Genomic DNA, 24,408 nt, shown 5'->3' on the forward strand with positions numbered 1-24,408 from the left:
CGCGTTTCGACCTCCGATTTTGGGATCCGAAAGCGGAAATTAAAAATTTTAGTTCTGTCGAATAATATTTACAAAAAACCACAAAACGGCCACGAGAGGGTCCGAAATATGGAGCCCGATCCACAGTTCTTTTTTGCAGAGAAAACCTTTCTGCGTAGCCGGCCTTCGGCCGCAATTTCTGAAAATAACCTTGGGTGGGCCAAGTACCTTTCTGCATTAGTGTACACTGAAAGAAATTGTGCTAGTAAAATCAACAAATCTGATCTGCTTGACTTAACGGAGATTCGGTGAAATTGGTCGAATTACGGTTAACTCGACCGAGTTCTTAGTCAAGCGAACAAATTAGTTTAGTCATTTCAACAGAAGAGAAACTGTCGCTCTTAAGTTAACAAAATTCTGTAAAATTGACAGATTCCTAATCAATCTAACTGATTTTTTTGTTAACACAACTGATCTCACTGGTCATTTCAACAGCGATCAATAGTCAATACGTGAGCAAATTTCAAAGAGAATTTTACGCTCACTGCGCTCTCTACTTTGTACTTATGACGATGGTGCCACTTGTTAAAAAAAAAACATCAAAATAAGAAAACCACCAAATCGAAAAAACACACAAAATGGGAAAACAACAAAAGCTGGTTTTTCAATTATCAATACAAAACGAAAAACCCTTTTTTGAATTTACTGTGCAGCAAATTATGAGATACCGGGACACCTATTTATCGGGTACAATTTTGCAACTTCTCCTCCAAGCGAAATTCAAAATTGCGCCCTCTTGTTGCAAAAGTTTTGTTTGAACGAACAGGATTTTTCAGAAGTTAGTAACATTTTGTTCAAGTATTTACGAATTTTCACTCACGCGAACGTACATATCTAATAAGATAATAAAAAACATCCTTTTTTAATGTTGATGTTTCCGACAACATAAAAGTTTGAGTTGTTTTTGAATCGTTTCAACTTAAAGCGTTAGGAAAATTAAACTTGCCGAATTACATGTAAAGTTGCTCCAGTGGTGAACCTTCCTGCGATTTGATTTTTTAATTTTCTATAACTTACAAGTTCTCTATTTAAAATGTTATGTCAAACATTTATACTAAAAGTTTTGTTCGAAACAATCAAGTGTGTCAACTACATGCGAGAGAAGAAATTGGGAATGAGTTGAGCTGCAACTGAAAGAATTGAGCAACAGTTTTGTGACTACTATTTTTATTTCTATTTGCAAAGCGAAGTTCAAAACTATAAATTAAACAAGTAAGGAAGGCTAAGTTCGGGTGTAACCGAACATTACATACTCAGTTGAGAGCTATGGAGACAAAATAAGGAAAATCACCATGTAGGAAAATGAACCTAGGGTAACCCTGGAATGTGGTTGTATGACATTTGTATCAAATGGAAGGTATTAAAGAGAATTTTAAGAGAGATTAGGCCATAGTTCTATGGATGGAAGCCATTTAGGGATATCGCCATAAAGGTGGACCAGGGCTGACTCTAGAATGTTTGTACGATATGGGTATCAAACGAAAGGTATTACTGAGCATTTTAAGAGGGAGTGAGCAATAGGTCTATAGGTGGCCGCCTTTTCGAGATATCGCCATTAGGGTGGGCCAGGGGTGACTCTAGAATGTGTTTGTACGATATGGATATCAAATTAAAGGTATTAGTGAGGGTTTTAAAAGCGAGTGATCCTTAGATGTATATGTGAAGGCGTTTTCGCGATATCGACCAAAATGTGGACGAGGGTGATCCAGAAAATCATCTGTCGGGTACTGCTAATTTATTTATATATGCAATACCACGAACAGTATTCCTGCCAAGATTCCAAGGGCTGTTGATTTCACCTTGTAGAACTTTTTCATTTTCTTCTACTTAATATGGTAGGTGTCACACCCATTTTACAAATTTTCTTTTATTTTTGTATTTGGTTGTATCATATCATTACTGGAGTTGAATTTTGACTTAATTTACTTATATACAGTAAAGATATTAAATTTTTTGTTAAAATTTGACTTTAAAAAATTTTTTTTTAAAAAGTGGGCGTGTTCTTCTTCCGATTTTGCTAATTTTTATTTAGGACATATATAGTAATAGTAGTAATGTTCCTGCCAAATTTCATTATGATATCTTCAACGACTGCCAAAGTACAGCTTGCAAAACTTTTAAATTACCTTCTTTTAAAAGTGGGCGGTGCCACGCCCATTGTCCAAAATCTTACTAATTTTCTATTCTGCGTCATAACGTCAATCTATCTACCAAGTTTCATCGCTTTATCCGCCTTTGGCAATGAATTATCGAATTTTTTCGGTTTTTCGAAATTTTCGATATCGAAAAAAAGGGCGTGGTTATAGTCCGATATCGTTCATTTTAAATAGCGATCTGAAATGAGCGCCCAGGAATCTACGTACCAAATTTCATCAAGATACCTCAAAATTTACTCAAGTTATCGTGTTAACGGGCAGACGGACGGACATGGCTCAATCAAATTTTTTTTATAAAATTTAAAATTTGGTGAAAGTGTGTTTAATAAAACAAAATAATAAAGTGTATAATGTTTAATGTGTGCCAGCATATTTGATGTGCGCCCAATTGAAGTTCGGTTAGAAAGTGGCACCGAGGTGTGATGGTAGCGTGCTCCGCCTACCACACCGAATGGCCTGGGTTCACACCCCGGGCAAAGCAACATCAAAATTTTAGAAATAAGGTTTTTCAATTAGCAGAACAAATTTTCTAAGCGGAGTCGCCCCTCGGCAGTCTTTGGCAAGCACTCCGAGTGTATTTCTGCCATGAAAAGCTCTCAGTGAAAACTCATCTGCCTCGCAGATGCCGTTCGGAGTCGGCATAAAACAAGTAGATTCCTTCCCGCCAATTTGTAGGAAAAATTAAAAAGGAGCACGACGCAAACTGGAAGAGAAGCTCGGCCTTAGATCTCTTCGGAGGTTATCGCGCCTTACATTTATTTTTTTTTTTAGTAAGTGCGTACAAATGTATGTATATTTAGAAATCATGCGTATTTATGTATTCACATATTTACGTATGTATGTATATGGCAACATAGGTACTTTCGTACAAAGCTGTCTCAACAACTTTTTTTTGTTCATTTGACTACTAAAACGGTCAATTGCGAATCAACGATTTGTGCGCAGTTGATTCATCATCTTGTTGCGATGGATAAAAGTTGACAGATATTTCGGTTGGATTTACCGGTATTTCGGTTGATTTTACTAGTCTTTTTCTTTCTGTGTATGTGCAAAATACAACCACATGAAAATTTGAACAGATTTTTTGCTCATATCTTTTGACAGAATTAAAATTTTTAATTTGCGCTTTCGGATTCTAAAAACGGAGGTCTAAACGCGTCTTTTAATACCACCTTTGAAAATTGTATAACGTTACCTTTTTTCAAAACATCTCCATAATTTTCTGAGAAACAGCTAGTAATCAGTTGTCAGATTTTGATGTCTTTGACAACTACAGCAACACAAGGTTGTAAATGGCAATGCCGCAAAAAGTTGCTAGACTTGGCAACTTCAACCGAAATTTTTTAGACAGGTTGAGTTGTAATCTGTAAAACAAAATTGTAAAATTACAACTGATAGAGAGTTGAGTTGTAAACGGTAAAAGGGCATTAGAATTTTATTAACAAAAATTGATAAATGTTGTCACTGCAATATATAAACAAATTGCTCGTTTGAAGTTCCTGCTCATGAATATCAATTTCTAGAATTAAAACACGTTTTTTGTTTGTTTTTTAATTTGTTACAGATAAAAGTTTAATATAACAAATACGCTTAGTAGAACTGAAACAAAATTACTGCAGTATTGCTGTCCACCATTCGACGCCACAATCCTTCGATTCTTAATCACTTTTGTGTAATATTTGGCAGAATCTTTAATCACGCGCTCCTTGTTTACACTTGACATATTCACATAAAAGAGACCAAACTTTTCACTGAAATAAATTTATTTTAAAGTTACCTGCTTCCCTTAAGAACTGCACCGGAAGAAATGACGCTAGCATAATCAACATATCGGGTTTGTTGTTTTTGAATTTACAGACATTCGATAAAATTAAGCGCAGTATAGTCAGTAAAATAAAAAAAATAAATTTAAGGCGCGATAACCTCCGAAAAGATCCAAGGCCGAGCTTCTCTTCCAATTTGCGTCGTGCTCCTCTTGATTTTCCCTACAAATTCGCCGGACGGGACCTACATGTTTTATGCCGATTCCGAACGGCATCTGCAAGGCAGATGAGTTTTCACTGAGAGCTTTTCATGGCAGAAATACACTCGGAGTGCTTGCCAAACACTGCCGAGTGGCGACCCCGCTTAGAAAAATTTTCTTCTAATTGAAAAACCTTATTTCTAAAATTTTGATGCTGGTTTGCCCGGGGTGTGAACCCAGGGCATACGGTGTGGTAGGCGGAGCACCCTACCATCACACCACGGTGGCCGCCATAGTCAGTAAAAGTGAAAACAATTTTTCAGTTATTTCAACAAAGAAGAAGTAGTTGATCTGCAGTTAACAACATTCGCAAAAAAATTACAGATTCTCAATCACTGATTTTCTTTTAAAAGAACTTATTGCATCCGGTAATTTCAACAGCGAACAACTGTCAATATTAAGCAAGTACATCTGCTCATTTTAAAGAGAAACTTCTGCTCAGGGCTCTCACTACTTTGTTCTTATGATTGTGGTGGCGCAGAAATCTCTGTCATATCAACAGCCTTCACTGTTATTCTAATGCTGACGAAAACCTATTATTTAATTCAGTGTTCATTGGTATTATGTATTAGCGTGACAATAATAACTGGTAAGTTAAAAGTATAGTAAGTTAAGTATAATACATTTTTTTTTTTTTTTTGACTGTTGAAGTGGTAAATTCAGAATCAATAATTTGTGCGAAGTTAATTCAACAGCAATTTGCGGTGTTTCAAAATTGATAAAAATTTCGTTTGAACTGACCCGAACTTGGGTTGATTTTACCAGCTTTTTTCTTCTAGAGTGCTAAACACACACTTACGTATATCCCATAATCCATTCAAAATTGTCGAGGAAGCTCCAATAGGTGTAGTGTGTAACATTACACCCATCGTTGATTGCATTCAAGACTGCTTGTAAATGAGCCTGTGAAAATTGTTGAAGTCATTCATTAGTTGAAACTTAACTCATAAGACGAGTTCGCCATTTTCGCAACAAAGTCAGGCATCAGTAATGTGTGCGAAAACTACCCCTATTTTTGTGAATTTTCAGAAAAGAAGCTATTGGACTTTTAATACTCAAAATCTTAATCTTTGTATAAGGAGATAACAAAAGGAGGTACCGATTTTAATACATCCCAGCAAAAATTCATTCTGACCACTTCATTATCAAACAAATATTGGAGGTAGAGATAGATATAGAGTTGCATGTAAGAGATAATTCCAGGCGTTTGGAAATCAGTCTGTAAGGGGCACGCAACGCTAATAAAATTCATTGCAAGTCGTCTATTGAACTGCCTTGACTTCCGATACAGACTATATTACAGCCGTTTATTACAGCCCTCCAGATACAGGGAACATAAAGTATACTTCGAGGGAGGAATTGGATGAGAGCTTAATCAGTAGTAGGGAGACTATAGTATATGCATATGGTTCAAAAACGGAAAAGGAAACCGGAGCTTGGCTGAGATGTACTCGAAGCATGTGCAGCTCAATAAATCGCATCGACGTCTTAAGTCTGACCTCCAGGCAGATGTCTATGCCATAGAGGGCAGCGAAATTGTTTCAGGCCAGTAAAGTTTATCTGTCTGTAAAGTGTCGAAAATTATGTGTAGGTCTTAAAAAGACGCCTTCTGGCGTCACATGCCTTTAAATTAGGCTTGGTCAGTGATAGCAGATGTAGGAAGAGCGGGTTGGAGGAGGAAACGATCGAGCACGTTTTGTGCTAGTACACTGCGCTTGCCAGGCTAAGATTCCAGCTATTAGGAGTGATACAACTGTCAGATCTAGAAGCAGCAAGCGGCTTAAATCCTAGGAAGCTTCTAGTATTTGCCAAGAGGACGGAGTTATTTTATAACATAGATCCTGGTTTTTGATAGGTTTTTCAGTTTGGCCGTTAAAACAAACTTCTGGTAACACTACGGACTTATTCAGTCTATGTGAGGTCCTCATGGACAGGGAAGTTCAACCTAACCTAAAGCATGTCTGAAACACGAATGTGGCGATATTCGTTAATAGCTTGGTTGCCTTCTAGGTTTAAGTTAGTACCCTGTATTGAAAATGTTTGGTTCTGAACTGGTGCACCTACAGTCTATTCAGAACCATTGCTAGTTCGCACTCGATTTCTTTCAGATGCTTTAAGCTGGCATGAACTTCCTATAGTTACGAACTAGTGGAAAAATATACAGTTAAGATATAAGTAACCCCTTTGTTGGCACTATATTGTTGGTATAAGGTATATGGTATAAGGTATACAGCGTAGTGTATATGTTATAAGGTATATATGTTATACAAAAAAATTAATAAATACAAGCCGTGATATACCTCCGACGAGGGTTTGACCGAGCATCCCTTTTGGGTTGGGTCGTCCTCCTCCTAACGCATTTTCGCTGGCAAGCTTTTCATCGTATAAACACCACCGTAATATTTGTCAGACCACTGAACGGGGCGACCCCGTTTAAAATAAACCTTACAAAAAATACATTGTTCCAATCATTTTTATGTTTTTTTTCGGGCCTTTAAATCAGGACCTCCGGTGTTAAGCTTCTGTCACGCGCTCATAATATTACGCGGGGAAATTAAAGTGAGAAGCAGGACAACATCTGACGGGTTTGGTAGTTCTTATGAATTAACGTATGTTCACATAAGTACCTTTAGGTAGTCAATCCGACCTGAATCGTCCAGCTGGCCATCGTCCGACCAACCATTTTCTGTTATGATCACTTCAACGTTGTCATATCTATCGCGAACCCACCTAAAATGAATATGTTAGTATATATATCATTTTATTATCTGTCAAAAACTATACTTAAGTAAATTTTCCAATCCTTCTGGCACACAATAGAGAAAACCAGATTTTGCGCGTCTCCAGTATTCGTCTCTTGAAAATATTATTTTCGAATCATACTCTATAGAGGGCACTTCATGCGGTCGATTAGTAGCCATATCCACATAAGCTGATTGGTAATAGTTAAGACCCATAAAATCTGCAGATCCTTTAATTATTTGGGACCATTCGTTATTGATAATAGGTAGACGAGATCCTGACAATCCCTCCTTCCAACTATTATTGTCAATATCTGATTTCATAATAGAGGGATAATTTCCAGTTTTGCCATAAATGGGTTCAGCCAGCCAACCTAGCTTTTGTATAAGAATGTTTGATGTTAAAAAAATTCATAATATGCTTATTATGTATGGAAATACTTCGTATTGCAATGCCCGTTCAACGGCCTCATCTGGAGTTTCACGATATTTTTTGAAGAAAAATCTTACATCAAACGTAATACCAACTTTGCCTTTTTGCTTGCTGAAATATTTCTCTTTGTATCTGCGATAGGCCCGCGCATGTGAACGTAACATATTATCCATACAAATGTAATGACCTACGCCAGGGCTATGTACTAATGGTGGAAAATTGGCTTCAACATATCCTTTGGTACAAAATTGTAAAGGTTCATTATGTGTTATCCACAATTTGACACGATCACCAAAGGTGGCATAAAGAAAGTCGGCATACATAACAAAATAATCAATAATACTGCTATTCAGAAAGGCATTGTACTTATAAAGCTCATCTGGCATATCGAAATGGAACATTGTAACCAGCGGCGTGATATTATTTGCTAAAAGCTGATCAATGACTTTGTTATAGTAAGCAATCCCTTTAGCATTCTTGAACTCCGTAGTTAGTTGTGGTAGAACTCTGGTCCATGAGATGGAGAAACGATAAAAGTTTACCTATGTAACAAAAAAGCATGAGCATAACACTGAAAAATCATATATTATACATAATAGCTCTGTTCTTTTGCCAAACCCGAGTTTACCCAACCTTGTCCAATAGCGTTTCTTTATTTCGAAAAGAACACAAAAACATTCGAGCTCGTATGCTTTACGTAAAATAACATGTCAGTTATGTGGTATAACGGATTTACCTTTAACTTCTTCAATGCTTCCAAGTCCTGTTCGAAACGGTAATAAGATTCTGCCGCATTATCGCCAGTCGACCAATCAAGAAAAGCTTCGCGATGTCTGTGTGTGTAGTTATCCCAAGCGGAAGGCGCTTTATCATCAGCATTCCATCCGCCCTCAATTTGATAGGCAGAGGTTCCTACACCAAAAGCAAATCCATCCGGAAATCTCGTAATTCCACCCTTATGAGTTAGTTCACATTTGTTTTCAGCAACAGTTGTGTGAAATATTAACACACTTTTGAATATGTAATTATTGTATTTTGTATAAATTATGTACTAAAAATCATAATATAAACGCAAATTTGAATGCTTTGTTAAACATACCAGACAAAAATAACGAAACACACCTTCATCTTACTCTTCTACTTTAATAATAAGCGAATATATTTTTGAAAAGCGAATTTTGGCGATTATGTGCAATTGCATAACTGCTGTCATATTTATATATTGTTGTTGCCATATATATGTAATTAAGGGGCCCAAACAGTTATAAATTTGAAAATAGCATTCCTAGAATAACTGTTAGTTTGTTTAAACTTCCAAACCGATTATTTTTTGCGGATGTGGTTAATTTTTCAATACCAGATACTCTTTCGGAACCGGTTCCTTTTTTAATACCAGTTACTCTGTGGGAGTCGGCTAAGTTTCTTTCTTGCAATCGGTTACTTTTTCGGAACCGGTTATTGTTGACAACGGTTGCTTTCTTGACACTGATTAGTTTCTTGATACGGGTGTTTTCATTGACAGGTTTCTTTCTCAATACCAATATATTTTGATAGCAGTTACTTCTAGGCTAAGGCTACCTTCTTTCTCGAATCACGCTGTTTTATCGGTTTGTTTTTGTTATCGGCTACTTTTTGGTACCTGTTAACTCTGACTCAGAGGTCTATAAGCGAGAGCCGGTATCTATGAGCTGAACTTCAAGAAAACGATACCAATGGGATGCCACTCCATTATTTTTCAGGTAAAAATCCATGTTATTGACGTTTGCGGTTGTCTACGGAGAGGCTTATCAGTGGGGAGTATTCTCATAATGTCACACATGCAGGCAGCTATGCTTGCTTTGCTGTCTTACACAACTAGTTCTAAGCTAGTGAATGAATACATTGAAGTCATAAATGATCTGGAAGCCAAAAACAAGGTTTGTTAGGATGAGCTCCGGTCAATAGGGTCATGAAGATACCCAGACAATTAGAGTGCTATAGCAGCATTCTATGGTCCAGAACCTGTCTGTGTCCTCAGAAACGCACACGTAAACTAGCTGGGCAACAAAGCAGTTCAGACAACATTGGATTGACTGTCCAAGGCAAATACAGGCCAAATAGTTTATACTCCGTGCCACGAGTATCAGCCAAACTCATATATGTAAGTAAAGTGGGCCCATGAGCTCTCAGTGGTAGTCTGTGATACACCTAAGTAAGTTAAATCTATCCTATAAACAAATTCGTTACAGGTTTACATTCTCTGCGAACACGTCGCTTTGACAAGACAGAGAATGTCCCATTTAGGGCCAATGTTACTGAAATCGACACCTCAGTCAATGCACGGCTGTCATCCCATCTCAAAACTTGTTTAAGGAAAACCTTTTCTCAGAACGTTTTTCAAAAGTGTCTTCTTTTGGGATTGATTGAAAAATGCGCTACCTCAATTTATTTTCACAAAGTATCTCAGTTGAAGTTATATTGGAAGCCGTAATAGGGCTTTTTTGCAAAAAATTTTGAGAGAGGATAGGCGTTTTTTAAACCAAATCTACTGAGATAGAGCATTTTCGAAGCGGCATGTGGGGCAGGGCCTTTATTCTCCCCGAAAATATAAAAGTTCAGATTTCACTTTTATTCTCTGACTTAGAAAATAAAAGTTTGAATATAGGTTTTACTAAGGGACTTTTCTTTTAATTTTAAATTATAAAAATTTTGGACAACTTTTTGATAAAATTAAAAAAAAAATGGTTCGTTTGGGTCCCTGATATACGTAACACGTGCATCGCCTCGTCCTAAATTTGGCGCTATTTAATAGAGATAACAATTGTTCAAATTGTTCTTAATCTTATCACAAACATATATGACTGTTTGCAAAAAATAAAAAAATAAAAAAAGTTTTGAGCTGCTTTTGTATCGATAAGACGGTACAATGGGCCCGAAGGTCTAGATTTGGCTTATAGTATAGATGATAAATATGGTTTTGCGGTATCACGTAATACTCGCAATGGTTCGGAACTATGTTGTTCTGCACATATTCGAGATTGTTTAAACAATACTTTCGGTGCTTGTTAGGAACTAGTTCAGAATTTATTTGAGGTTGTTTGAAAGATATACTCGGGATTACTTAGAAACAGTTATATAATATTTCCGTGATTCCTTCGGGACTATTTAGAAGTTACTACGGGTATATTTCTGTTAATTTGGGATTATTTGTAGATTATTTCCGGAATGTTTCCGGACTATTTCGCGATTCTTTTTGTATAATTTTGGTATTCTTTCGAGTATCGTTTCAAAACAATTTCGGAGACGTTTCCCGGATAACTTCTTGACTATTATGGGGTTTTGGTAATTTCGGGACTACCTTCGGACAGTTCCGGAAAAATTCAGAATTGTGCTCGTAACCATTCCAGAAATCAGTTAAAGATCATATCGACGTGTTCCGATATAATTTCAAGATTTTTTAAAATATTTTGGGACTATCTCCGGATAATGTGTCATTATTTTCGGAAACTTTTCTGGAATACTAATTTCGGGACTGTTGATGAGAACATCTCGAGACTTAAGCATTTAAGGCTTTATCGGTTTCATTGCATTTCTGAATTATACTCAACATGATAAAATAATTAACAATCTAATCATGGTTATACAATATTTAATCTATGCATTGATATGACAGTGCACAATCTTCACTTCTTGAGAGGTGCATAATTATAATTGGGTAAGTGATAAAACTAATATCAATAGCTTAATTATTGCTTTACCAATATAAAGTTTTATTTACAGTGGGTTGAAAGTTCAATTTGGTTAAATAATTAAAATTTAAAGAAAAGTTTTTCTATGTAATATTTTTGTACAAACTTTCGACGCGAATAATTTCAGCAAAAAACACTGAAATTACACTGATTGCAAAGTGAATGCAATCGTTTTAGTGGATTAGTCGTCGAGGAATGCTGTGAGGTCGTTGCTCGTTTTACCATAATCCATTGATGCTGTGTGTAAACTGATAACAGGATACCGTCAATATGTGATCAGCCGTGAGATTGCAACATTTTTAAGCGATAATTTGCCGTTCGTTTAAAAAAGACTGCTTCAGCAAATCAGCGTTGTCATTTCTGAGTGGAATATCGAAATTTGCCAAGGACAAAATTTTTATAATCAATAGTTCTTTTTGTTTTTATCTGCCTTTTCATTAAGGATTCTTGTTCTGCGTACCAGCTCAACAGCTATAACAATAACTTTTGTGAATTTTTAATTTTTTTCTATTTTTCTAACAGTCCTAAGGCGTACCGGCGAAATTATTTAGCAATATTCGAAATGGATCTATTCCAAATTAAAAACAAACTTTTCAATAAAAGAAAAATAAAAAAATAAAAAACAATAATTATCCAAAAAACTATTGTTATAGGCCTTGTTTTCGAATTCGAACCAAGAATTTCCCAAATCCTTAAGCACATCCTGATCAACGGCGGGCATATCACCAACACCAAATATCTGAACGTAAACCTCAAAGAGTATATCGACCTCAACAACTCACGGACACATGGAGAGAGAACAACAATGGAGAGAAGAAGCCAGAGACAATGACATTGATGAAGATGATGTCTTAAGTTAAGTATATCTACGTTTATAACTGAAGTTGCAGGTTGCGATTACTACGAAACGTGGATGCTATGGCTTACAGTTACTGCAACGGTTCCTAGCGTTACGGTTAAGGTTACGGATCCAGCACTTTTAAGTTGTCGAACATGTCCGGAACTATGATTATGGTGGCATTTACGGCTTTTCTGATGGTTCTGATTAAAGCTAAGGTAGCAGTCATGATTACAGTTATGTATGCTGTTATGTTCACGGTTGCGGCCATGGTTTTAGTCATGATTTTGCTTTTGCTACCCTAAATAAAATCCTTTTTATATATCAACTAGCTTTACCCGGTGTACGTTGTAACGCCCGAGATCGAATGAATTTTGCGTTATTTTTATACTCAGCTGAGCAGAGCTCACAGAGTATATTAACTTTGTTCGCATAACGGTAATCCGTAACGGCATAAACTAATCGAGATAGATATTTACTTCTATATATCAAAATGATCTGGGCGAAAAAAGAAATTCATTTAGCCATGTCCGTCCGTCCGTCCGTAAACATGATAACTTGAGTAAATTTTGAGGTATCTTGATGCAATATGGTATGTGGGTTCCTAGGCGCTCATCTCAGATCGCTATTTAAAATGAACGAAATCGGACTACAACCACGCCCACTTTTTCGATATCGAAAATTTAAAAAAACCGAAAAAGTGCGATAATTCATTACCAAAGACGGATAAAGCGATGAAACTTGCGTTAACCTTATGACGCAAAATAGAAAATTAGTAAAATTTTGGACAATGGGCGTGGCTCCGCCCACTTTTAAAAGAAGGTTATTTAAAAATTTTGCAAACTGTAATTTGGCAGTCGCTGAAGTTATCGTGATGAAATTTGGCAGGAATGTTACTCCTATTACTATATGTGTGCTAAATAAAAACTAGCAAAATTGGATGACGAACACGCCCACTTTAAAAAAAAATTTTTTAAAGTCAAATTTTAACAAAAATTTAATATCTTTACAGTATATAAATAAATTATGTCAACATTCAACTCCTGTAATGATATGGTGCAACAAAATACAAAAATAAAAGGCAATTTCAAAATGGGCGTGGCTACGCCCTTTTTCATTTAATTCGTCTAGAATACTTTTAATGCCATAAGTCGAACAAAAATTCACCAATCCTTGTGAAATTTGGTATGGGCATAGATTCTATGACAATAACTGTTTTCTGTGAAAATGGGCGAAATCGGTTGAAGCCGCGCTTAGTTTTTATACACAGTCCACCGTCTGTCCTTCCGCTCGGCCGTTAACACGATAACTTGAGCAAAAATTGATATATCTTTACTAAACTTATTTCACGTACTTATCTGAACTCACTTTATCTTGGTATGAAAAATGGCAGAAATCCGACTATGACACGCCCACTTTTTCGATATCGAAAATTACCAAAAATGAAAAAAATGTTGTAATTCTATACCAAATATGAAAAAAAGAGATGAAACATGGTAATTGGATTGGTTTATTGACGCAAAATATAACTTTAGAAAAAACTTTGTAAAATGGTGTGACACCTACCATATTAAGTAGAAGAAAATGAAAAAGTTCCGCAGGGCGAAATCAAAAGCCCTTGGAATCTTGGCAGGAATACTGTTCGTGGTATTACATATATAAATAAATTAGCGATACCCGACAGATATTGTTCTGGGTCACCCTGGTCCACATTTTGGTCGATGTCTCGAAAACCCTTTCGCATATTCAACTAAGGGCCACTCCGTTTTAAAACCCTCATTAATACCTTTAATTTGATACCCATATCGTACAAACACATTCTAAAGTCACCCCTAGTCCACCTCTATGGCGATATCTCGAAAAGGCATCCACCTATAGAACTAAGGCCCACTCCCTTTTAAAATGCTCATTAACACCTTTCATTTGATACCCATATCGTACAAACACATTCTAGAGTCACCTCTGGCCCACCTTTATGGCGATATCTCGAAAAGGCGTCCACCTATAAAACTAAGCCCACTCCCTTTTAAAATACTCATTAACATCTTTCATTTGATACCCATATCGTACAAACACATTCTGGAGTCACCCCTGGTCCACCTTTATGGCGATATCTCGAAAAGGCGTCCACCTATAGAACTAAGGCCCACCCCTTTTAAAATACTCATTAACGCCTTTCATTTGATACCCATATCGTACAAACACATTCTGGAGTCACCCCTGGTCCACCTTTATGGCGATATCTCGAAAAGGCGTCCACTTATAGAACTAAGGTTCACTACGTTTTAAATAATCATTAACACCTTTCATTTGATACCCATATCGTACAAACACATTCTAGAGTCACCCCTGGTCCACCTTTTGGCGATATATCGAAAAGGCGTCCACCTATAGAACTAAGGCCCACCCCTTTTAAAATACTCATTAACGCCTTTCATTTGATACCCATATCGTACAAACACATTCTGGAGTCACCCCTGGTCCACCTTTATGGCGATATCTCGAAAAGGCGTCCACTTATAGAACTAAGGTTCACTACGTTTTAAATAATCATTAACACCTTTCATTTGATACCCATATCGTACAAACACATTCTGGAGTCACCCCTGGTCCACCTTTATGGCGATATCTCGAAAAGGCGTCCACCTATAGAACTAAGGCCCACCCCTTTTAAAATACTCATTAACGCCTTTCATTTGATACCCATATCGTACAAACACATTCTAGAGTCACCTCTGGCCCACCTTTATGGCGATATCTCGAAAAGGCGTCCACCTATAAAACTAAGCCCACTCCCTTTTAAAATACTCATTAACATCTTTCATTTGATACCCATATCGTACAAACACATTCTGGAGTCACCCCTGGTCCACCTTTATGGCGATATCTCGAAAAGGCGTCCACCTATAGAACTAATATAACTCCTTACTGAATTTCAATGTTCTGCCATGTATACCTTCACAGTTATGCAGTACCAAGGATTCCATTTGTATGGGTATCGAAATTATTTTTAGCCTAAAACCTTCCCGTTGATAGAAGGAACCTATAGCCAAAATTTGGTGATGATTGAAGTATGGGAAATACGTTTCCATAGCGAGCACACACACAGAATTTGATTTATATACGTATAGATATTCCCGAGTTCCAGGCACTCTTAACTTTTTTTTGTAAATTTTATTAATACTTAATAAAGCTAAAATAATAGAACTGGCATAAATTTGATTAAGGGATAATCCACCACTTGACGCCGATACTCTACGACTTTCAATCACTTTTGTGTAATATTTGGCGGAATCTTTAATCACACTCTCCTCACACGCACTAGACATGTTCACATAAAAGAGTCCAAATTTTTCACTGCAAAAGATTGAGATTTTAAAAATGACTTTCCTTAAAAATCAATACTCACACACTACTTAAGTATAACCCATATTCCATTCAAAATTATCAATTAAACTCCAATAGGTGTAGTGTGTGACATTACATCCATCGTTGATTGCATTCAATAGTGCTTGTAAGTGGGCCTACAAAGATATAAAATTTATTGGTATTGGTATTAATGCATTTACATTAGGATGGGTAAATTGTTGTCCGACATCGCGCAGGGAGGGATGAAAATTGAAAGAAGGAAGAACGGGAGCTGGTATCAATATTCAAAAAAAAAAAAAAAAAAAACAACATACCAATCAACATCCTTCAGACAGAATGTCTTCTATATAAGTTTGAGTTAGAGAATGTCTTTGATGAGATATATGCTCATGCAGTAGTTCTGGCAGGTGGTTTGAAGTCTTCAAATCAAACAGCAAGATTTTTTGGGATGGCCCGATAGAAAAAAATATCAGTCACAACAAATTTGAGCAGATTCACTTGCGAACTCTCAATGGGCTCTATAAAGAACACTATAGTCTCTGCCAACATTGTAACGTAAACTAATATGTCCTATACGCAAACCGGGTGAACTGAACTGTGAATGTGTTTTGCTTCTAGCAGTACTTTCATACTTAAATGATGTGAATCTTAATGAGTTCGTGATATGGGCTTACTTCTTAAAGAATACACATCGTATAAAACCTCCACCACTATCTCGGAAACGGCTCCACCGATTTGAATGAAATTTGATATATAGAAAGAGTACTGATTTCTAAGATTTTTAAACAGGTGTTGTCACGTAGAATAATTTGTTAAATGTTGCCACGTATTGACAATTTTTAAAACAGTTGATGAGACTATTGATGGAGGATATTGATGACATTGAAATTTTTTTTAAAACGCAAAATGAAATCAAACCAAAGACATTTTCCATTAAAAGAAAAATACTTTCAAGAAGATAACAATTTATATTTTAAGGGCCCTTTTTCTTATGCGACCTTTTAAATTATTTACCTATAAACAGAAGTTTTACTCAGAAAATTAGTTTTTATTCGACAGCTAAACCTCAAAGTTTTCATGAGAAAACGGCTCTAAGCTCTATTACTGAGATATTGATATTTATACTGGCATTTTTTTATTTATTTTTTTTTTAAACGCAAGTACGGATATCAAAGGAAATTACTTTCGTCGTATTTGAGCAGGAATATTTTATATTTATGGATAACATTATAAATTTTAGCGGCAGCGGCGGTTCATATATTTTGCCTATTTGATAAACATTGCCGCTTCACGCAGCGCTGCTACCGTTAGGTGTGAATTGCTCTATAAAAATACATACAAAGAATATTTTACAGCGTAGGGTGGTACAGTGTAAATTTTCTAAAAAGTGTGTGTGTTTGTTCGCTGTGATCTGTACGAGTAGACTTGCTTTGAGTGGGATATTCAGATCACATTATACATTATATATGTACATACATGTTGAATTATGTGGAGAAGTGAAAAAAGCCAGCAAAAGCGGATAGGTAGAAAGAGGCAGGCAGAGGAGGGAGAGAATAAAATGACAAGAAAAAGGGGGAGGGAGTGTAAGAGGTAAACACTTATGCAAACAGGCCCAAGTTAGGGCAGAACAACGTCTGCCTGGTCTGTCAGTTTTTAACACGCTTTTATTAGCTTGGCCTGTATGTAACGGAATCTTCTAGAAGTTTGATTAATTTGAAACTTTGCATACATATCAAGGACCGATGACAATGCCATAATGTGATGGTGTGGTGACATAAGGTCAACGGCGATAAGGTTAATTGGCTTTATTACCACTTTGAATGGTCACAAGTTTGATTGGAACTTTGCACACATATCACGGCTCGATGACAATGCATTATTGTGATGGTGTGGGGACATAAGGTTAACGGCCATAAAGTCAATTGGCCTTATTACCACTTTGAATGGCCATAAGTTTGATTGAAACTTTGCACACGTATCAAGGCTCGTTGACAATGCATTAATGTGATGGTGTGGTGACATAAGGTCAACGACCATAAAGTCAATTGGCCTTATTAGCACTTTGAATGCACCGTAGCGAGCGCGGCCTCGATCCACTTCCACTGTTGTTTCGGGATCCTGCCATCTTCGCTGCTCTTGTCTATAATGCCAATGATCTGCCGACTCTTGGCAATTTCGGTGAAAGACCGCGTCCAGCCTCCCTGCGTCTTGGCCCTTTTCGGTGCCGTGGGGTTGGATTCATCCATGGACTGCTGGCGTTTCGAGGTTTCACCACTCTCGACTAAAACTTTTAAAATTACTTGAACTAAAAAATTAAAAATAAATAATAGTTTAAAAAAACTAAATAAAAAAACGCTTTTATAGCAAACCGAACTAAAAAATAGAAAACAAAATAGAAAATAATTTCAATTAAAAAGGGTTTATATAAGAGTAGTAGAAGGTCAAACAATCGTTTATAGTTAATCACCTCAAAATAAAATTATAATAAAATTTAAGTTATTAACAGAATAATTTAATTCACAGTAAAAAGCGTGGGGTGCTTGATATTGAATGTTACAATCATTCTGTTGGCAACTATCTGAGAGGAAAGATAAGAAATGTAGTCAAAATAAATAAAATAAAAATAAATAAATAAAAATACTTTCCTACACACCTCGTTCCGTGTCGTCCAATTGTCCATCATCTAACCAAACATTTTGTATTATAATCACTTCAACATTATTATATCTGTCACGAATCCATCTAAAATGGAAATATAATTTTATGGAGTTTTGGAATCTTAAAATCCTATTAAATAAATTTATATATACTTTAATAAATCTTCTATTCCTTCTGGTACACAAAAGAGCCAAGTCGATTTTGCTCGCCTCCAGTTTTCATCGGGATATTGTATTATATTAGCGTCATATTCCAGTGACGGCATTTCATCCACACGACTAGCAGGAATACCCACATAAGTTGAGCCGTAGGTATTAAGGCCCATAAAATCAGCAGATCCCTTAATAATTTTTGACCATTCTGCATTTAAAATAGGTAAACGGGTTGCTGCTTACTCCAAACTGGAAAAAGAAGCGGTAAAGATGGGTTTGATGGTGAATGAGGACAAAACGAAGTACCTGCTGTCATCGAGCAAAGAGTCAGCGCATATGCGCCTTGGCAACCACGCTACTGTTGGCAGCCATAATTTCGAAATAGTAAAAGACTTCGTTTATTTGGGAACCAGCATCAACACTAGCAACAACATCAGCACTGAAATCCAGCGAAGAATCAATCTTGCCAATAAATGCTACTTTGGACTAGGTAGGCAATTGAAAAGTAAAGTCCTCTCTCGGCGAACGAAAATCATACTCTACAAGTCACTTATCGTACCCGTCTTGCTATATGGGGCAGAAGCATGGACCATGACAACAGCAGATGAAGCGGCTTTGGGAGTGTTCGAGAGAAAAGTTCTTCGAAAGATTTATGGACCTCTACGCATTGGCGATGGCGAGTACCGAAGAAGATTTAATGATGAGCTGTACGAGCTATACGCAGACATCAACATAGTCCAGCGAATTAAAACGCAACGGCTGCGCTGGCTAGGCCATGTTATGCGAATGAAAGATGATGCTCCGGCCAAGAAAGTGTTTCTATCGGAACCCGCCTCTGGAAGCAGAGGTAGAGGGCGGCCCCCACTCCGTTGGAAGGACCAAGTGGAAAACGATTTAAACTCCCTTAGTGTGACCAATTGACGCCGGTTGGCGGAGCGAAGGAGCGACTGGCGCGCCTTGTTGGGCGACCATAACCGTTTAGACGGTTAAGCGCCAATTAAGTAAGTACGTAAGTAAGTAAACGGGTTGCTGACAATCCTTCCTTTAAACTATTATTGGAAATATCTGTTATCATGAGAGCTGGATAGTTTCCGCTATTGCCAAAAGTGGGTTCAGCCAACCAACCTAACTTCAATGGACACATTTATAAATCAACACAAAAGTAAATTATGAAAAATGGGTTATATTCACTTACATTATACTGCAATACACGCTCAACGGTTTCATCAGGAATTTGATTATTTGCTTTGTAAAAAAATTCAGTATTTAGGGCCTATACCAACTCGACCCTGTTGTGTGCTGAAATATTTCTCTTTGTATGAGCAATAAGCCAACGCATGTGATTTTAATGCGTAATCCATACAAATATAATGGCCTACGCCAGGGCTATGCACCAATGGCGGATAGGCGGCTTCACCATATCCCTTGCCACAACATACGTACGGCTCGTTATGTGTTAACCAGAGTTTAACACGATCACAGAAAGTTTTAAAAAGAAAATCAGCATATGATACGAAATGTTCGATGATACTGCTATTCATAAAACCATTGTACTCATGAAGTTCTTGTGGCATATCATAATGAAACATTGTCAACATCGTTTTGATATTATTTGCTAGCAGCTGATCGATTACTTTGTTATAGTAAGCAATACCTTTGTCATTTTTGAATTCGGGGTTACTCTGGGTAGAACCTGAAATTGAAAAACGATAAAAGTTGACCTATAATAGACGTGAGTATATTAATGATCAATTTGATGTTCAATGCATATTTTTTTGTACAAAGGGTATGTTCTTTTGCCAACCCACGTTTACCCATGGCTGCCCAACATTTTTGTTTGTGTGCAAAGGAACACAAACGCAACACTAGCCGTGTTACACGTATATACATCTACATTTGCGGGTAAAAAAAAACGCTTATCCTCACGTAGATAATGTTTGGCAGACCCATCTAGCAGGAGTGGTTAAATAACTAGCTACAGAGCGGGTTGTACCGAAAAGCGGAGACACACACCTCGGTTGGCCAGAATGTGTAATCTATAGTTGAATTGGTTGCTGTGAATAGTAGACACACACCATTTGTAGAGGTAATACATACATAGAGATGGTGTAAAGGTAAAACATAAACACATATTTCAGTTGCATCGGAGTATAAAGCTTATTGAAATTTAGGAGTACTAATTTTCTGCGCAGCAATTTCAGAAGTGTAGAGAGAGTTTAACGCTTAGCAGTCCATATAAAGTTTAAGTGTATATGTATATATATGTAAAAAAACACAGCTACGGTTTTGTCAGCGCTCGAGTATCTTTGCAAAAGAACATGACAAATGTATGTTTTAACAACTAACTAACAGTGCTGCTAAATCTTCTTCAAAATGATAGTATGACTCTGCAGCGTCATCACCATTCGTACGATCGAGTATCCCAAACGGGTTGTGTTTTGCCATCTGCATTCCAACCTCCTTCGATTTGATAAGCAGCGGTTGTTGCACCAAAATAAAAATTTTCCGGAAATTCAGTACTTCCACCTTTATGTTGTTGCACACATTTTTTATCAGCCAATATTGTAGCTATAAATGATAAACTGAAATATTTCTAACTGAGTTGGTTATTGAGTGGCTATGCTATTAAGAAAGTAAATTACATACCTGCATAAAATAATGCAATGGACTTTCATATTGTGGCATAAATGCATCTAACTATATAAACAATATGGCTATAATAAATATTTGAAGTTGTGAAGACTTGGGAAAGCAATTGACGTTTGTTCGGAAAGGAACGATTGTTATCGTATTTATAGAGATTTGCATCGCATATATGGGGGAGTCCACGAAACTTTTGTTTCTTTGATAAAAAAAAAAATAATAATAATAGGAAAGTTCCAAAAAACTTTGCGCGCATATTTACAGGTTTTTGAGCAACTTTTTGGCTTTTCTATAGTAGGGGATCTGCGTTACCCATTTAAATTTTTGCCTCAAAAAGTTGTATCAATAAAAAAGCGTTGTTGTTGTATTAAAAATGATTCGCCCCATTCAGAGGGCACGACAACTCACAAATTGTCATCAAAGTCCTCTAACGGGAGTCCAAGGAAACTGGCTGTTTCAACAGGGGCGGATCATAAGGAGAAACGTGTTAGAGGCGTAGGATCTACATTAGAATTAGAGGCGTAGGATCTATATTAGAATTGAAAAGATGGTTGGTGTCATGTGGAGGCACATCGAATTGCAGGACATACATTACGTACATATGTCGGGGTTGATTCTGGACAAGTAAGAGTTTACCCTGTGTCAGCGTGACTCGTGTCTCCCTTGGTAGTGCGCTTTCTTCTTCTGCAAGGGCGGGATATTGTACATTAAGAACGGCGTTCGCCGGGCGCCTCCTGGCAAAGGCGTTTACCGATTCTGTGTAACGGCTGTGTTGGCAGGAGTTGGATATCATCGAAGTGCTTATAGAGATGTTCCCTTAATCTCCGTGGAGGCGGTTCTAGATCAAGCAGTTGCTTGCTAGGATGTCCTGGTTTGTGTCAATTTAGCAAAAACTGCCTGTTCAGCATTTCGCTGTCCTCTTTAATGTTGAGCAGTTTGGCCTCACTATGTAGGTGGTGTTCGTGGGTCATAAGGAGACATCCGGTGGTAGTTCTGATTGCCCATCAATAAAAAAATCGAAAGCACATACGAAAATTAGTATCGGACATTAAGGATTTCTATTATTATTATTCATTAGCTATCGCCCGTTACTTTGTTTGCGTGGAACTTTACTTTTATATATTGGGTTGCCTAAGACCATTTGGCCCAAAGTTAATTTTCAAAATTTATCAATGCTGAGTTAAAAATTAAACTTGCCATTCTGCAAGTGGACCTTATACATTCAAAACTGCAAAAAGGAAATTCTCGAATCTAGTTACCATTTGGCAAGTAACATACAGTTGTTGTTCGTGCATACAATCACGGAAAACTTTTTACATGTACTATAAATAGGATCTTTGCTTGGGAGTATGGTTCTGCTTGGTATCAAGACTCCACGACTTATAAAAACGTATGCTTCTATGACAGTACTTCGAAGCTATAACCATTTAAGTTGTGTTCCATAACATAAACTACCGCCCTTCTATTAAGTTTTTCTAAAGCACTACTGACACAACCAAGATTTGTTGTATAAAAGGAAGAAACGAATTGTTGCACTGAGTGAATAGTTCAATATTGACTATATGGTAATTTACTAACATGTTACAATTGGGATCTAAAACCCTGAGGGACGCTAGGCAGAACTTCCTTCCTTCTCACACACAATCTACATCTAGAAATTGTGCGCTGCTTATGGAGTATATACACTAAGAGAAAAACGCCGTTCTAAAATCCAGCATCACCGGACTAAGTTCATGCTCTTCATGTTCTTACTTTTTTGTTCTTCAAAACCGAATGACCTGTTCTTAAAACAACAACCTTGTTCTTGAACTGACACCATTTTCTTGAAAAGAGAACGGCTGGTCTTATATTATGAACAAATGTTCTATTAATGAGAACGAATGTTCTTAAATTAAGTGCAATGTTCTTAAATTAAGTTCAAGGAAAAAGAAACGGTACAATTCGTGTGCACTACAATGTTAAGTACAACATTTGGCACGAGTTATCAAGCAGTTGTAATGGCCCAACGGCTATGATGTTGCGGTTGCGACCGTGTGGCGCGAGTTCGATCACCGTCAAACTCTGAATTTTTTTAAAACAATATTTTCATGTTCTATTTTTTTTAACTCTTATTTTCTTTCTCAAACTAGTTATGAAATGTTTAAGTATATATGCAGATTACGTCTTCAAATAAGAATAATTTCTCAATAAGAGAAATGTATGAAAAAATGCATATTATGCGTTTTTTCTTAAACTTCTGAATTTTAATCAAAATTTTTTTTGTTATATATGTTTTTTATTTATGACAAACAAATTATTATTAATAAAAAATAAATGGGTACCTATGGAAAAAAATAATTTCCCCTCCCACCAAAGATCAATCACGCACCGTTCTTGAATGGAGATCGAAAAATGTGAAATCGACCCCAAATCGTTCTCGAAGCGTAAAAACGAAAAATCTTAAATCAAGCCCAAGTAGTGCTTGAAATCAGAACAAAAGTTTCACACATCAATACCAAACTGGTCATAAAATGCGAACGGTGTGTTTGGAAAAACTCTTCTTCAAACAAGCCCATCGGTCACGAGTTAAGAAAAAACGTACTTAAAGCTCCAAATACACGACACGAACATTTCCGTGAACATTTCGCAATCTTGTTCGCAGCTTTGGCCATACACCATACGAACTTTTAGCCGAACATTACTTCTCTTTCAGATAGCGATGAATACGGATAACAATTGTGCTGCAGCAATATTGCTCGCTGTGGCAATTAAGCGTAAAAAAAAGAGAGAAGATCGCAAAAAAAGAATTTGGTGCAAAGAATGGTTTAAAAAACGAGCAGTTCTTGGACAAAGTGAGCTTATTAAAGAACTGGAATTCACGTCACAAAATGATTTTAAAATTACGTTCGTATGAGCAAGGCAACATTTGACCAACTTTTACAAAAAATGTTGCCACCCATAACGAAACGGGATACAATAATGAGAGAAGCGATTCCCCCTCATCACCGCCTTGCTTTAACTTTGCGCTTTCTAGCTAGTGGCAATAGCTTTGAAGGCTTAAAATTTTTTATTGTCCATTTTACTTTTCCGCGCACGTCTGTTCCGTTCAGAAATTACTACGATTATGAGCTATTTCGCCATACACGCGCGAACAGTTCGCGCAAATGTTCGCCAAAAATTAAAATATTTTGAATTTTGGCGAACATTTGCGCGAACTGGCAAACACCACCATACACGACAGAAAAGGTCGCAGAAACATGACATAACGGGAATGTTCGCGGAAATGTTCGTGTCGTGTATTTGGCGCTTAATATACTTTTGTCAACGAATATTCTTAATTTTGAACTTGTTTCGTTCGTTTTGAACGTTTTTTTTTCTCTGAGTGTATGACGGTCTTTGTAAAGAAAAGTTCGAGTTAGCCTCATGATCTAGATTTTAATAATCCAAAATGTGTTACGGCAAAGATATTTTAACTGTATTATTAAAATACACTCCTAGTCATTCCTCAAACGTAACCGATAAATACGAAAGCCATGTAAATGCTTCTGAGGTAGTCATGACCTCATTTGTAGTAGTGAACACACATTTTGGCTTGTATCTCGTTAACGGCTTGAGATATCGCACAAATTTGAAAAATTTGTTAAATTTC

The 24,408-nt window shown here is 36.8% G+C and overlaps 1 protein-coding gene and 1 pseudogene across 4 annotated transcripts in view; both read right to left on the minus strand.

Moving 5' to 3' along the window:
* LOC137241207 (myrosinase 1-like) overlaps positions 1–8,585 on the minus strand; it is a 151,522-nt gene extending 142,937 nt beyond the window's left edge. The window contains exons 1-7 of one of the 4 annotated variants that reach the window (XM_067768546.1): positions 8,492–8,585; positions 8,129–8,402; positions 7,401–7,934; positions 7,003–7,337; positions 6,846–6,948; positions 5,018–5,121; positions 3,741–3,946 (exon numbers count right to left, since the gene is read on the minus strand). In XM_067768546.1, the coding sequence (XP_067624647.1) occupies positions 3,754–3,946; positions 5,018–5,121; positions 6,846–6,948; positions 7,003–7,337; positions 7,401–7,934; positions 8,129–8,402; positions 8,492–8,520 (1,572 nt within the window). In that variant the 5' untranslated portion in view covers positions 8,521–8,585 and the 3' untranslated portion in view covers positions 3,741–3,753. Of the gene's footprint in view, positions 1–3,740; positions 3,947–5,017; positions 5,122–6,845; positions 6,949–7,002; positions 7,338–7,400; positions 7,935–8,128; positions 8,444–8,491 lie in introns of those variants that run through there. The other 3 variants (XM_067768545.1, XM_067768548.1, XM_067768547.1) reach the window with 3 other exon arrangements.
* Positions 8,586–14,870: 6,285 nt separating this feature from the next.
* Positions 14,871–20,889, minus strand: LOC137241894 (myrosinase 1-like; annotated as a pseudogene).
* Between the last annotated feature and the right edge of the window lie 3,519 nt (positions 20,890–24,408).

Source organism: Eurosta solidaginis, chromosome 2, assembly GCF_040869045.1.
Source record: "Eurosta solidaginis isolate ZX-2024a chromosome 2, ASM4086904v1, whole genome shotgun sequence".
Taxonomy (NCBI): Eukaryota; Metazoa; Arthropoda; class Insecta; order Diptera; family Tephritidae; genus Eurosta; species Eurosta solidaginis.